Source organism: Anomaloglossus baeobatrachus, chromosome 1 (genome assembly GCF_048569485.1).
Source record: "Anomaloglossus baeobatrachus isolate aAnoBae1 chromosome 1, aAnoBae1.hap1, whole genome shotgun sequence".
NCBI lineage: Eukaryota > Metazoa > Chordata > Amphibia > Anura > Aromobatidae > Anomaloglossus > Anomaloglossus baeobatrachus.
In genome coordinates this window covers 17,844,087-17,859,555 of record NC_134353.1, presented here as the reverse complement: position 1 = coordinate 17,859,555, position 15,469 = coordinate 17,844,087, and the positions used below count along the sequence as shown (strand labels likewise).

The 15,469-nt window shown below is 53.5% G+C and overlaps 1 protein-coding gene across 1 annotated transcript in view; it reads left to right on the top strand.

Moving 5' to 3' along the window:
- Positions 1-974: 974 nt before the first annotated feature.
- CDC25B (cell division cycle 25B) overlaps positions 975-15,469 on the top strand; it is a 32,440-nt gene continuing 17,945 nt past the window's right edge. The window contains exons 1-5 of the mRNA XM_075346010.1: positions 975-1,462; positions 5,901-5,998; positions 6,082-6,133; positions 9,324-9,365; positions 9,602-9,635. Coding sequence (XP_075202125.1) covers positions 1,302-1,462; positions 5,901-5,998; positions 6,082-6,133; positions 9,324-9,365; positions 9,602-9,635 — 387 coding nt within the window. The 5' untranslated portion in view covers positions 975-1,301. The remainder of the gene's footprint in view (positions 1,463-5,900; positions 5,999-6,081; positions 6,134-9,323; positions 9,366-9,601; positions 9,636-15,469) is intronic.

Here is a 15,469-nt window from a genome sequence, read left to right as displayed (position 1 = left end):
GTGTGAGGCAGCGGAGCAGAGGCCGGGGCGCGGGGACGCGGAGCTACAGCGGGAGTCCGGGACACTGCACCGGGAGGGCGCCCGGCACAGGCGCGATATTCTGCAATGCTGCACGCTCTGCACACACAGGACTGACGCTGCCTGCAAGCGCTAGAGCTGCCGTATGCTATTCTGCACGCTCCGCTCACTGACAGATGGACACTGCTGTGCACGCTCCGCTCGCTGCCTGACGCTATTCTGCACGCTCCGGTCACTGCCTGACGCTATTCTGCACGCTCCGGTCGCTGCCTGACGGTATTCTGCACGCTCCGGTCACTGCCTGACGGTATTCTGCACGCTCCGGTCACTGCCTTACGCTATTCTGCACGCTCCGGTCGCTGCCTGACGGTATTCTGCACGCTCCGGTCACTGCCTGACGCTATTCTGCACGCTCCGGTCACTGCCTGACGCTATTCTGCACGCTCCGGTCACTGCCTGACGCTATTCTGCACGCTCCGGTTACTGCCTGACGCTATTCTGCACGCTCCGGTCACTGCCTGACGCTATTCTGCACGCTCCGGTCACTGCCTGACGCTATTCTGCACGCTCCGCTCGCTGCCTGACGCTATTCTGCACGCTCCGGTCACTGCCTGACGCTATTCTGCACGCTCCGGTCGCTGCCTGACGGTATTCTGCACGCTCCGGTCACTGCCTGACGGTATTCTGCACGCTCCGGTCATTGCCTTACGCTATTCTGCACGCTCCGGTCGCTGCCTGACGGTATTCTGCACGCTCCGGTCACTGCCTGACGCTATTCTGCACGCTCCGGTCACTGCCTGACGCTATTCTGCACGCTCCGGTCACTGCCTGACGCTATTCTGCACGCTCCGGTTACTGCCTGACGCTATTCTGCACGCTCCGGTCACTGCCTGACGCTATTCTGCACGCTCCGGTTACTGCCTGACGCTATTCTGCACGCTCCGGTCACTGCCTGACGCTATTCTGCACGCTCCGGTCACTGCCTGACGCTATTCTGCACGCTCCGGTCACTGCCTGACGCTATTCTGCACGCTCCGGTCACTGCCTGACGCTATTCTGCACGCTCCGGTCGCTGCCTGACGCTATTCTGCACGCTCCGGTCGCTGCCTGACGCTATTCTGCACGCTCCGGTTACTGCCTGACGCTATTCTGCACGCTCCGGTCACTGCCTGACGCTATTCTGCACGCTCCGGTCACTGCCTGACGCTATTCTGCACGCTCCGGTTACTGCCTGACGCTATTCTGCACGCTCCGGTGCTGCTATACACTTCTTTCTGTGGACAATGGAGAAGACAAAACTGCTGAGAGAGCTGAGCCCCGGCCGCCCGGTCCTGACCCGGCCCTGCACACTGCCCTGGAGCCGGAGGACCCCGGACACCGGAGCCGTGCTGTCCCCGGTCACCAGCCTGGCCTTCACCATGAACCGGCTCACCGGCCTAGGAGGGTAAGAACCGACCGAGCACAGTGCTGGGTATACTGGTGTATGCTGCTGTGTGTACTGCTGTATGCTGGTGCACAGTGCTGGGTATACTGGTGCACAGTGCTGGGTATACTGGTGCACAGTGCTGGGTATACTGGTGCACAGTGCTGGGTATACTGGTGCACAGTGCTGGGTATACTGGTGCACAGTGCTGGGTATACTGGTGCACAGTGCTGGGTATACAGGTGCACAGTGCTGGGTATACAGGTGCACAGTGCTGGGTATACAGGTGCACAGTGCTGGGTATACAGGTGCACAGTGCTGGGTATACAGGTGCACAGTGCTGGGTATACAGGTGCACAGTGCTGGGTATACAGGTGCACAGTGCTGGGTATACAGGTGCACAGTGCTGGGTATACAGGTGCACAGTGCTGGGTATACAGGTGCACAGTGCTGGGTATACTGGTATGTGATGGTATACAGTGCTGAGTATACTGGTGTATGCTTCTGTGTACTGCTGTATACTGGTGTACAGTGCTGTGTGTACTGCTGTATACTGGTGTACAGTGCTGAGTATACTGGTGTATGCTGCAGTCTGTCCTGGTGTATAGTGGTGTATGCTGCTGTATGTGATTGTGTACAGTGCTGAGTTTACTGGTGTACAGTGCTGGGTTTACTGGTGTACAGTGCTGTGTGTACTGGTGTATACTGGTATGTGTTGGTGTACAGTGCTGGGTATACTGGTATGTGTTGGTGTACAGTGCTGGGTATACTGGTATGTGTTGGTGTACAGTGCTGGGTATACTGTTATGTGTTGGTGTACAGTGCTGGGTGTACTGGTGCACAGTGCTGTTATACTGGTATCTGTTGGTGTACAGTGCTGGGTATACTGGTATGTGTTGGTGTACAGTGCTGGGTATACTGGTGTACAGTGCTGTTATACTGGTATGTGTTGGTGTACAGTGCTGGGTATACTGGTATGTGTTGGTGTACAGTGCTGGGTATACTGTTATGTGTTGGTGTACAGTGCTGGGTATACTGGTGCACAGTGCTGTTATACTGGTATCTGTTGGTGTACAGTGCTGGGTATACTGGTATGTGTTGGTGCACAGTGCTGGGTATACTGGTGTACAGTGCTGTTATACTGGTATCTGTTGGTGTACAGTGCTGGGTATACTGGTATGTGTTGGTGTACAGTGCTGGGTATACTGGTATGTGTTGGTGTACAGTGCTGGGTATACTGGTGTACAGTGCTGTTATACTGGTATGTGTTGGTGTACAGTGCTGGGTATACTGGTATGTGTTGGTGTACAGTGCTGGGTATACTGGTATGTGTTGGTGTACAGTGCTGGGTATACTGTTATGTGTTGGTGTACAGTGCTGGGTGTACTGGTGTACAGTGCTGGGTATACTGGTATGTGTTGGTGTACAGTGCTGGGTATACTGGTATGTGTTGGTGTACAGTGCTGGGTATACTGGTGTACAGTGCTGTTATACTGGTATGTGTTGGTGTACAGTGCTGGGTATACTGGTATGTGTTGGTGTACAGTGCTGGGTATACTGGTATGTGTTGGTGTACAGTGCTGGGTATACTGGTATGTGTTGGTGTACAGTGCTGGGTATACAGGTGCACAGAGCTGGGTATACAGGTGCACAGAGCTGGGTATACTGGTGCACAGAGCTGGGTATACTGGTGCACAGAGCTGGGTATACTGGTGCACAGTGCTGGGTATACTGGTGCACAGTGCTGGGTATACTGGTGCACAGTGCTGGGTATACTGGTGCACAGTGCTGGGTATACAGGTGCACAGTGCTGGGTATACAGGTGCACAGTGCTGGGTATACAGGTGCACAGTGCTGGGTATACAGGTGCACAGTGCTGGGTATACAGGTGCACAGTGCTGGGTATACTGGTGCACAGTGCTGGGTATACTGGTGCACAGTGCTGGGTATACTGGTGCACAGTGCTGGGTATACTGGTGCACAGTGCTGGGTATACTGGTGCACAGTGCTGGGTATACTGGTGCACAGTGCTGGGTATACTGGTGCACAGTGCTGTTATACTGGTATCTGTTGGTGTACAGTGCTGGGTATACTGGTATGTGTTGGTGTACAGTGCTGGGTATACTGGTATGTGTTGGTGTACAGTGCTGGGTATACTGTTATGTGTTGGTGTACAGTGCTGGGTGTACTGGTGCACAGTGCTGGGTATACTGGTGCACAGTGCTGTTATACTGGTATCTGTTGGTGTACAGTGCTGGGTATACTGGTATGTGTTGGTGTACAGTGCTGGGTATACTGGTGTACAGTGCTGTTATACTGGTATGTGTTGGTGTACAGTGCTGGGTATACTGGTATGTGTTGGTGTACAGTGCTGGGTATACTGGTATGTGTTGGTGTACAGTGCTGGGTATACTGTTATGTGTTGGTGTACAGTGCTGGGTGTACTGGTGTACAGTGCTGGGTATACTGGTATGTGTTGGTGTACAGTGCTGGGTGTACTGGTGTACAGTGCTGGGTATACTGGTATGTGTTGGTGTACAGTGCTGGGTATACTGGTGTACAGTGCTGGGTATACTGGTATGTGTTGGTGTACAGTGCTGGGTATACTGGTGTACAGTGCTGGGTATACTGGTATGTGTTGGTGTACAGTGCTGGGTATACTGATGTACAGTGCTGGGTATACTGGTATGTGTTGGTGTACAGTGCTGGGTATACTGGTATGTGTTGGTGTACAGTGCTGGGTATACTGGTATGTGTTGGTGTACAGTGCTGGGTATATTGATGTACAGTGCTGTGTGTACTGGTGTATAATGCTTGTTCACGTCACTGTGTATACTTGTGTTTGAGATACAGTGCTGGGCATACATATATAGGGGGCACTGGTGCGTAGTGTTGGGGGGCACTGGTGCGTAGTGTTGGGGGGCACTGGTGCGTAGTGTTGGGAAGCACTGGTGCGTAGTGTTGGGGGGTACTGGTGCGTAGTGTTGGGAAGCACTGGTGCGTAGTGTTGGGGGGCACTGGTGCGTAGTGTTGGGGGGGCACTGGTGCGTAGTGTTGGGGGGGCACTGGTGCGTAGTGTTGGGGGGGCACTGGTGCGTAGTGTTGGGGGGTACTGGTGCGTAGTGTTGGGGGGGCACTGGTGCGTAGTGTTGGGGGGTACTGGTGCGTAGTGTTGGGGGGTACTGGTGCGTAGTGTTGGGGGGCACTGGTGTGTAGTGTTAGGGGGGGGGCACTGGTGTGTAGTGTTAGGGGGGGCACTGGTGCGTAGTGTTGGGGGGCACTGGTGCGTAGTGTTGGGGGGCACTGGTGTGTAGTGTTGGGGGGCACTGGTGCATAGAGTTAGGGGGGGGGTACTGGTGTGTAGTGTTGGGGGTACTGGTGCGTAGTGTTGGGGGGCACTGGTGTGTAGTGTTGGGGGGCACTGGTGCATAGAGTTAGGGGGGGCACTGGTGCGTAGTGTTGGGGGGCACTGGTGCGTAGTGTTGGGGGGCACTGGTGTGTAGTGTTGGGGGGCACTGGTGCATAGAGTTAGGGGGGGTACTGGTGCGTAGTGTTGGGGGTACTGGTGTTTGGGTGTGCAGTGCTCTTTCGCTGTGTATATGAGTAAAATATATCTTTGTGTATATGGTGGTACACATGGGGTTCATACAATGCCTGGCCTGCTCCATATTCTCCCCCTTTGCAGGGTTGTGGTCCCTGTAGCTGTGTATATGGCGGTACACATGGGGTACATACAATGCCTGGCCTGCTCCATATTCTCCCCCTTTGCAGGGTTGTGGTCCCTGTAGCTGTATATATGGGGTACATACAATGCTCGGCTTGCTCCATATTCTCCCCCTTTGCAGGGTTGTGGTCCCTGTAGCTGTGTATATGGGGTACATACAATGCTCGGCTTGCTCCGTGTTCTCCCCCCTTTGCAGGGTTGTGGTCCCTGTAGCTGTGTATATGGCGGTACACATGGGGTACATACAATGCCTGGCCTGCTCCGTATTCTCCCCCTTTGCAGGGTTGTGGTCCCTGTAGCTGTGTATATGGTGGTACACATGGGGTACATACAATGCCTGGCCTGCTCCATATTCTCCCCCTTTGCAGGGTTGTGGTCCCTGTAGCTGTATATACGGGGTACATACAATGCTCGGCTTGCTCCGTGTTCTCCCCCCTTTGCAGGGCTGTCCCTGTAGCTGTGTATATGGTGGTACACGTGGGGGTACATACAATGCTGCCCCCCCATGCAGCGTCTGTTCGTCTGGGATCCCACAGATGTCACTGATCAGCGCGGTGGGGTCTTCATATTGGGGGCAGTTCGGGGGGTGTGATACGAGCTGTGGAGAAGGGACCACTCCCTGTTCAGTGGTGGAGCGCTCTAAGCAGTCATCTCGGCCTTGCTGTGACTTGTAGTTCCACAATGTCTTCCCTTTCTGATGATTGATCGGTGTCTCTATCACCTTCTATGTTACAGGCAAAGCGATACCCCAAAGAGAAAAGTAGAGATGCCGCCCTGCCCGAGCCGGACGCCGTCACTGAGCCGCACCGCCTCCGCAGAGTCCTCCGATTCAGGTGGGTTTCCTGATGAGTGGCGTTTATGAATAACGAGGCTTGTCATAATTAGCGGTTAATCATGGCCTCTGTGTCGTCCCTAGGCTTAGATATGGATTACGTCAGCCCCCTGGAGCCGGATTTCCCCCCAAAAACGTAAGTACCTTTTGTGGATTGTGACATTTTGCTGTCCGTGCCGGACCCCTAACTCGCTGGGCGAGGGTGGGCTTTACTATTTACTGACATGAAGCAGCGATTTTAAAAATCTGCTCCGGTGCCGCCCATCGTCTTCTGCACAGGAATTCGCAGCCATAGTTTTTGGACGGAGGGGCTCAGCGGATCTGTGTGGCCACATCTGGTGGACGGTGGGGTTCAGCGGATCTGTGCTGCGACAGCTGGTCAATGGTGGGGCTCAGCGGGCCTGTGCGTTGGCAGCTGGTGGACGGTAAGGCTCAGCGGATCTGTGGGGCCACAGCTGGAGGACGATGGGGCTCTGTGGATCTCTGCTGTGGCAGCCGGAGGAGAGTGGGGCTCCGCGGATCTATGCTGCGACAACTGGTGGACGGTGGAACTCAGCGGATCTGTGCTGCGACAGCTGGAGGATGGTGGGGCTCTGCGGATCTGTGCTGCGACAGCTGGAGGATGGTGGGGCTCTGCGGATCTGTTCTGCGACAGCTGGAGGATGGTAGGGCTCAGCGGATCTGTGCGGCGGCAGCTGGAGGACGGTGGGGCTTAGCAGATCTGTGCGGCGGCAGCTGGAGGATGGTGGGGATCAGCAGATCTGTGCGGCGGCAGCTGGAGGATGGTGGGGCTTAGCAGATCTGTGCGGCGGCAGCTGGAGGACGGTGGGGCTTAGCAGATCTGTGCGGCGGCAGCTGGAGGATGGTGGGGATCAGCAGATCTGTGCGGCGGCAGCTGGAGGATGGTGGAGCTCTGCGGATCTGTGCGGCGGCAGCTGTAGGACGGTGGGGCTCAGCAGATCTGTGCGGCGGCAGCAGCTGGAAGATGGGCTCAGCGGATCTGTGCGGCGGCAGCGGGAGGACGGTGGGGCTCTGCACATCTGTGCGGCGGCAGCTGTAGGACGGTGGGGCTCAGCGGATCTGTGCTGTGGCAGCCGGAGGAGAGTGGGGCTCAGCGGATCTATGCTGCGACAACTGGTGGACGGTGGAACTCAGCGGATCTGTGCTGTGACAGCTGGAGGATGGTGGGGCTCAGCGGATCTGCGGCGGCAGCTGGAGGACGGTGGGGCTCAGCGGATCTATGCTGCGACAACTGGTGGACGGTGGAACTCAGCGGATCTGTGCTGCGACAGCTGGAGGACGGTGGGGCTCTGCGGATCTGTGCGGCGGCAGCTGGAGGACGGTGGGACTCAGCGGATCTGCGGCGGCAGCTGGAGGACGGTGGGGCTCTGCGGATCTGTGCGGCGGCAGCTGGAGGACGGTGGGACTCAGCGGATCTGCGGCGGCAGCTGGAGGACGGTGGGGCTCTGCGGATCCCTGCAGCGGCAGCTGGAGGACGGTGGGGCTCTGCGGATCCATGCAGCAGCAGTTGGAGGACGGTGGGGCTCTGTGGATCTGTGCGGCGGCAGCTGGAGGACGGTGGGGCTCAGCGGATCTGCGGCGGCAGCTGGAGGATGGTGGGGCTCTGCGGATCTGTGCGGCGGCAGCTGGAGGACGGTGGGGCTCTGCGGATCCATGCAGCAGCAGCTGGAGGACGGTAGGGCTCTGCGGATCTGTGCGGCGGCAGCTGGAGGACGGTGGGGCTCAGCGGATCTGATCTGTTGCCCCATCTCGTCTTACACCTGTATAATGCACCGCCACGCAGCGCCGCCGCTCATCAGTGAGGGACGGGGGCGTTCACACAGCGCAGTTTGGTTCTGTGTAACAGACGGCCGCTTTGTTCTGCGGGAGGCCTCAGGAATGCGGCTGTAAATGCCTAACCCCACGGGAATGGCGGCTCATATGAAAGCCTTGTGCTACAAAGCTCTATGGAACGGGCTCTCCATCTAGAGCAGAACTACAACTCCCAGCATGTACGGAGTGTGACGCCTGTCAATAAAGGTTATTAGAAGTGGACAGACTTGTCAATAAAGCTTATTGAAAGAACTGTATTCAGGCTTTCGGCCTACACATATTACAAACAGTGGAGGGTTGCTCATAGCAACCAATAAAATTGCTTCTTTCATTTTAAATCTGTAGTGGAAAAAATGAAAGCTGGAATGTGATTGGCTATAACGGTGTGCAGGTTATTATGTTTTTTTATTGTTTTTTCTATATTATTTTTCACAAACTTCATGGTTATTTGTAAACTGCAGACCTGTCACTCAGAGAAGCCGTCATGGCGGATAACGCTACTAGCCTGCAGATACAGGGTTAATTATCAGGCTACATTGTGGGGGTGTCTGGTCGCCGTACTGAGAGGGCAACTAGGAGAAAAGGACCCCCCCCCCCCCGGATCAGTGGGGGTCACTTAATTTAAGGCTCCAGCACTAGTAACAAAAATTTCAGATATGATGAAAAAACAACACCCCGGCCCCCACGTGCCGCCCCTCCCCCTTGTGGGTATAATGGCCGCCCTAATTGGGGTCAGTCCGGTGCTGACACTGCCGGGCACCTGTCAGCACTTCATATAGGCTGCACATAAAAGGACGAGGGGTGGTGCGGGGTCAATCCTGCTCCATAAAGGACAGCTGCTGGGCTTCCTGTACCTCTGCCCCCCCAGCCCCCGCCATTATATCCTCCTTATTACCCTCTCTGGTGGTCTCTGTGCATTATTCATGGACCCCCATTGCACAATAGATGCTCCCCTGAAGTGCGGGGTAAATAAAGGATGGGGGGAAGGGGGTGACATCCCAGATCTGGCAGAATGAAAGGGCAGAGAATGGGTTAATGGCGGCAGGGGACACGACTGTAGCATTAGGTAATTGGATGGTGGCTGCCCCCCATCTGCCGCTCCATCTGCGCACGTGCCCCCTCCAGGCCTGCTGCTCGCTAATGAATGGAGGCTTTTCAGATGCCACACTTATCAGACAGCTGCCGGACGCCTGCACGGGCACATCCTCAACAAAAGGCCGACATTTACATACAGGTGGAGGGACCGGGCCAGAGAGGGGGAGGGGGGCGGCTGTGCCAGACAAACGCCTTTTGTTGGGGGATTTTGTGTATAATGTTTAATCCCGGGTCATGTGACCTCGGTGTATACCCGCCTGCACTGTATATACCCCAGATAGCTGCACTCCGTCCGTACAACGCCCATGTTCACCCCGTTCTGCACCTGCACTGGGGGGGGGGGGAGAAGAGATCAATGGACGCCGCTTTCTAATTTCCCTTTTCCTTCCTTTCTTCAGATTCGAGAAGTCTATTTTTGACAGAGGAGTCCTGAACAATGAGTGAGTATGACGAGCCGCTGCCTCTGGTCGTGTGCCGCTGACGCCCCCGGCAATGCAGCCCGAACAATGGCTGCCGTTAACCCTTTGTGCGAGCATTACAGAAAAGTTTTGACATGAACCTCATTCGCCCTCCCATTTCCTCTCACCAGATGAACAATAAAACACAATGTCCCTATGACAACTCTGACGGTCCGGTGTTAATGACGCATCTGACTTTTCTCCTCTTGTTCTTGCAGTTGTAAACCACCGCTCAGAAGACAGTCCTTACCGGTGAGTGACTCGACGTTAATATCTGCCCTATATACTACAGGAGATCAGAACCTGCCAGTATGAAACAATGGTCTGTAAATCGTGGGATACAGTGGCATGCAAAAGTTTGGGCACCCCTGGTCAGAATTAATTACTGTAAACCATTAAGCAAGTAGAAGACTAAATGTTTTCTAAATGGCATAAAGTTACAGATGACACAAAAATAATCATCTTTTTACATTTTTAAATTAACGAAATAAGTAAATGGACTGATGCAAAAGTTTGGGCACCCTGCATGGTTAGTACTAGTACCACTCCCTTTGGGAAGTATCACAGCTTCTAAACACTTTTTGTAGAAGCCAGTAGCCTTACAGTTCTTCCTTGAGGGATTTTCATCCATTTTTGTTTGGAGATGTCTTCCAGTTCTGTGAGATTCCCTACATGTCTTGCATGCTCTGCTCTGTTCTTCCTTGGAGACGTCTTCCAGTTCTATGAGATAACTGGCTCTTCTTGTATGCACTGCTCATCCTTTGAGATGTCTTCTAGCTCTGTGAGATTCTTGGCTCTTCTTGCATGCTCTGCTCTTCTTTGGAGATGTCTTCCAGCTCTGTGAGATTCCTGGCTCGTCTTGCATGCTCTGTTTTTCCTTGGAGACGTCTTCCAATTTGTAAGAATGCTGGCTTTTCTTGCATGCACTGCTCCTCCTTGAAAACGTCTTCCAGTTCTGTGAGATTCCAGGCTCATCTTGCATGCACTGGTCTTTTGAGATCTAGCCTCAGATTTTCAATGATGTCCAGATCAGGGGACTGAGGCCATTGTAAAACTTTCAGGTTGCGCCTTTTAGAGGTCGTCTATAGTGGATATTGACTTGTGTTTAGGATCCTAATCTACTAGTAGAAGCCATCATTTGTTCTCTTCTCTGTTCTCCTCTCTGTTCTCCTCTCTGTTCTCCTCTCTGTTCTCCTCTCCTTCAGCCTTTTTACAGGTAGTGTTATGAGAATTTGTTGAAATTTCATTGAATCCACTCTTCCCTCTACCAGTGAAATGTTCCCTGTACCATTAGCTGCAGCACAGCCCCAAAGCATGATTGATCCACCCCCATGCTTAATGGTTGGCGAGATATTCTTTTTCCTGGAATTCTGTGCCCTTTTTTTCTCCACACATACATTGTGGCCACAGAGCTCTATTTTAACCTCATCAGTCCACAGAACTTGTTTCCAGATGCCTGAGGCTTGTTTAGATGTTCTTTTGCTGAATTTTACGGTGAGGACCCAGGAGAGGTTTTCTTCGAGCGACTCTTCCATGAAGGCCATATTTGTGCAGATGTCTGAACAGTAGAACAATGTATCACAACTCCAGACTCTGCTAAATCTTTCTGAAGGTCTTTTGCAGTCACACAGGGGTTCTGATTTGCCTCTAGCAATCGTACGAGCAGCTTTCACAGAAATGTTTCTTGCTCTTCCAGCCCTTATCTTCACCTCCACTGATCATGGTAACGGCCATTTTTTTTAATTACATTTCAAACTCAGGAAAGGGCAACTTGAAAACACTTTCCTATCTTCTTCAGCGCTCTATTGGGAGACCCAGACGATTGGGGTATAGCTACTGCCTCCGGAGGCCACACAAAGCACTACACTAAAAAGTGCAAGGCCCCTCCCCTTCTGGCTATACCCCCCCGTGGTATCACGGGTTCTCCAGTTTTCAAGCTTTGTGCGAAGGAGGTCAGACATCCATGCATAGCTCCACAGATTTTAGTCAGCAGTAGCTGCTGACTATTTCGGATGGAAGAAAAGAGGGCCCATATAGGGCCCCCAGCATGCTCCCTTCTCACCCGTTGATGGTGTTGTAAGGTTGAGGTACCTATTGCTGGTACAGGGGCTGGAGCCCCACATGCTGTTTTCCTTCCACATCCCCCTGGGGGGCTCTGAGGAAGTGGGATCCTGCCGGCCTCAAAGCTCTGACGCCGGGCTCCATCCACAGACCCATTTGAACCTGCTGGATACGGAGCTGGAGTACCGTTCAGGGACATGGCCCTGCACCATTACAGGTACTCTGTGTCCCCGTACACACAGGCACAGCACACTCCAGACTTGCTGGGTGTGCTAGTGCGCCGGGGACAGTAAAGGGTTACAGTCACTGCAGCTTTGCTGAGTGACTTTGTGTATTGGGAACTACCGCGCCGGACGCTCCGGGAGCGGCGGCGCGGCTGGGACTTGTAGTCCGCCGGGGACTGGGCGCCGACCGCGCTTTTACGGCGGCGGCGCTTATAAATCCAGTCCCCGGCTTCTGCGGCCTAGTGCCGCTTCGTTCCCGCCCCCTCCCTGTCACTCAGGGAAGGGGACAGATGCTGAGCAATCAGCAGCGCCGAGGGCTGGAGCCTTTTTACATGCTCCAGCCCTCTCACTGCACACTGTCGGACGCCGGATTCCCGCTCTGACTTGGGGCACGCCCACGGCCCGCCCCTCCTCACACGAGCTGGGGCAGACGCCGGCAGCCATTACTGCAGTCCGAGCTCGGACTTTCGGCAACCAGGCAGGACGGTGGCGACCATACACCCGCTTATAGGCGGGCGGTAAGCGGCACACATAGTGCTGACCCCAATATATACTGCAGTGTATACATGTGTATTTTAACTGCATAGGTCGCTATATGCCCGCTTGGAGAGCGACACATCAGCAGCAGGAAAGCAGGTGTGCTAAGGCACAGGCTTTCTATGCTGCTTGTATTGCACGTACTGAAGTGTTCATTTGTATTTATGCTTGTATGCTATACACTGCACTGTACAGTCGCTAGTCTTAGCTATATTCTCCTGGAATGGCTAGACTACAGCAGCAGAAAACCAAGGGTGCTGGGGCACAGGTTTTTTTCTATGCTGCTTGTATTGCATGGGCTGCAGTGTGCATTTGTACTCGTGCTTGTATGCTATACATTGCACTGTATGGTCACTCTTCTGGGCTATATTCCCCTAGATGACTAGTCTACAGCAGCAGAAGAGCAGAGGTGCCAGGGCACAGGCTTCTATGCTGCTTGTATTGCTTGTGCTGCAGTGTTCATTTGTACTTGTGCTTGTATGCTATACATTGCACTGTATGGTCACTCTTCTGGGCTATATTCCCCTAGATGACTAGTATACAGCAGCAGAAGAGCAAGGGTGCCAGGGCATAGGCTTCTATGCTGCTTGTATTGCATGTGCTGCAGTGTTCATTTGTACTTGTGCTTGTATGCTATACATTGCACTGTATGGTCACTCTTCTGGGCTATATTTCCCTAGATGACTAGTCTACAGCAGCAGAAGAGCTGGGGTGCCAGGGCACAGGCTTCTATGCTGCTTGTATTGCATGTGCTGCAGTGTTCATTTGTACTTGTGCTTGTATGCTATACATCGCACTGTATGGTCACTCTTCTGGGCTATATTTCCCTAGATGACCAGTCTACAGCAGCAGAAGAGCTGGGGTGCCAGGGCACAGGCTTCTATGCTGCTTGTATTGCTTGTGCTGCAGTGTTCATTTGTACTTTATGCTTGTATGCTATACATTGCACTGTACGGTCACCAATCTTGGCTATATACTTCTAGATGACTAGTCTACAGCAGCAGAAGAGCTGGGGTGCCAGGGCACAGGCTTCTATGCTGCTTGTATTGCATGGGCTGCAGTGTGCATTTGTACTTGTGCTTGTATGCTATACATTGCACTGTATGGTCACTCTTCTGGGCTATATTCCCCTAGATGACTAGTCTACAGCAGCAGAAGAGCAGAGGTGCCAGGGCACAGGCTTCTATGCTGCTTGTATTGCTTGTGCTGCAGTGTTCATTTGTACTTTATGCTTGTATGCTATACATTGCACTGTACGGTCACCAATCTTGGCTATATACTTCTAGATAGCTAGTCGGCAGCGGCAAAAAAGCAACACAGATTTTCAGTGCTGTTTTTACTACATGGGATGCTGTTCATGGCACCGTCCCATTGTGTGCATGCTCCCCTGTAGCACTTCGTCTGCCGGGGTCTCTAGCACTTCGTCTGCCGGGGTCTCTACTAGTCGTGGCCAAAGAAACCACCTGTCATCCCTGTCCAAGGACAGGGACGGAGTTGTAGTTTCGACAGATATATTGTCATAAGATAGAGACTTGCAGTCCAGACAGGCCATGGGCAATCTTCCTGACCAACCTCATTTGGAACGGGGGGGTCCCAGGAGGACTCTCTGTATGATAAGGCAGCTCTCCAGGACTTTGATCCTGACATCGCTATCAATCCGGATACACCGGATGGTAACGCCATACGGAATGATCCTATAGCGTCCATCAATGGAAGGTTGGATCTTTCTCCCTCAGCTCCCCCAGTGGAGGAGTCGGCTTCCCAGCAGGAGAAGTCCCTTTTCAGTATCTCAAACGGATATTGAGTATTTTTCTGGCCACGCTGACTTCAGAGAAGCAGTCCAGAAACACCACGCTTACCAGATAAGCGTCTTCTCCAAACGTTTTTTAAGATACACATTATCCCTTTTCCCCTGACGTGGTCAAGCGCTGGACCCAGGGTACAAAGGTGGATTTTCCAATCTCCAGGCTTGCGTCTAGAGCCATAGTTGCACTGGAGATGGGGCTTCACTTAAAGATGTCATTCACAGACAGATGGACTCTGGTTGAAATCTGTCTAGGACGCTATCGGCGTGTCGGTTGCTCCGGCATTCACAGCCGTATAGGCAACCTAACCTTTTCAGCTGTTCTTGCGCAGCTGGCCTTGAGCACATGTACATCTGTACCGCAGAGGCGTCCGTAATCCCGCAATGTCTGCACTGCGACTTACCCTATTAATGCTGTCCTAAAAGTACAGTCGAGGTTTCGGTCCTTCCCATGCTCGGGCAGGTCCCAATTGTCCTCGTGCAAAAGGGCTACAAAACCTCAGACGGGCTCAGATTCCGGCCGGGCTCAATCACGCCCAAGGAAGGCAGCCGGAGGAACCGCTACCAAGGCGGTCTCCTCATGACTCTCAGCTCTCTCTCTCTCTCTCCGCATCCGCGGTTGATGGCAGACTCCCCCGCCTTTGGCGACATTTAGCTGCCACAGGTCACAGACCGGTGGGTGACGGACATTGTGCTCACGTGCACAGGACAGTGTTCTGTTCTCGTCCTCCGACTCCATTCTTCAGAACGGCCCCACCTCCCCACCGAGCAGATGCCCTGCTGCAGGCGGTGGATGCTCTAAGAGCAGATGGAGTGGTGATCCCTGTCCCCCCTCAGGAACGAGGGCGAGGGTTTGTACTCCAATCTCTTTGTGGCTCCAAAAAAGGACGGCTCCTTCCGTCCTGTTCTGGACCTAAAACTGCTCAACAAGCATGCGAACGCCAGGCGGTTCCGGATGGAATCCCTCCGATCCGTCATTACTTCAATGTCTCGAGGAGACTTCCTTGCCTCAACAGACATCAAAGATGCCTATCTCCACGTGCCAATTGCTACAGAGCACCAACGTTTTCTACGTTTTGTGATAGGAGACGACCATCTTCAGTTCGTAGCTCTGCCATTCGGTCTGGCGACAGCCCCACGGGTGTTCACCAAGGTCATGGCAGCAGTGGTAGCAGTCTTGCACTCTCAGGGACACCCGGTGATCCCTTACTTGGACGATCTACTCGTCAAAGCACCCTCCCTCGAGGCATGACAACGCAGCCTGAATGTTACGCTGGAGACTCTCCAGACTTTCGGGTGGATCATCAATTTGGCAAGGTCAAATCTGTCACCGACTCAATCACTAACGTATCTCGGCATGGAGTTTCACACTCTATCAGCGATAGTGAAGCTTCCGCTGAACAAGCAGCGTTCACTGCAAACAGAGGTGCAGTCTCTCCTTCAAGGCCAGTCGCACCCCT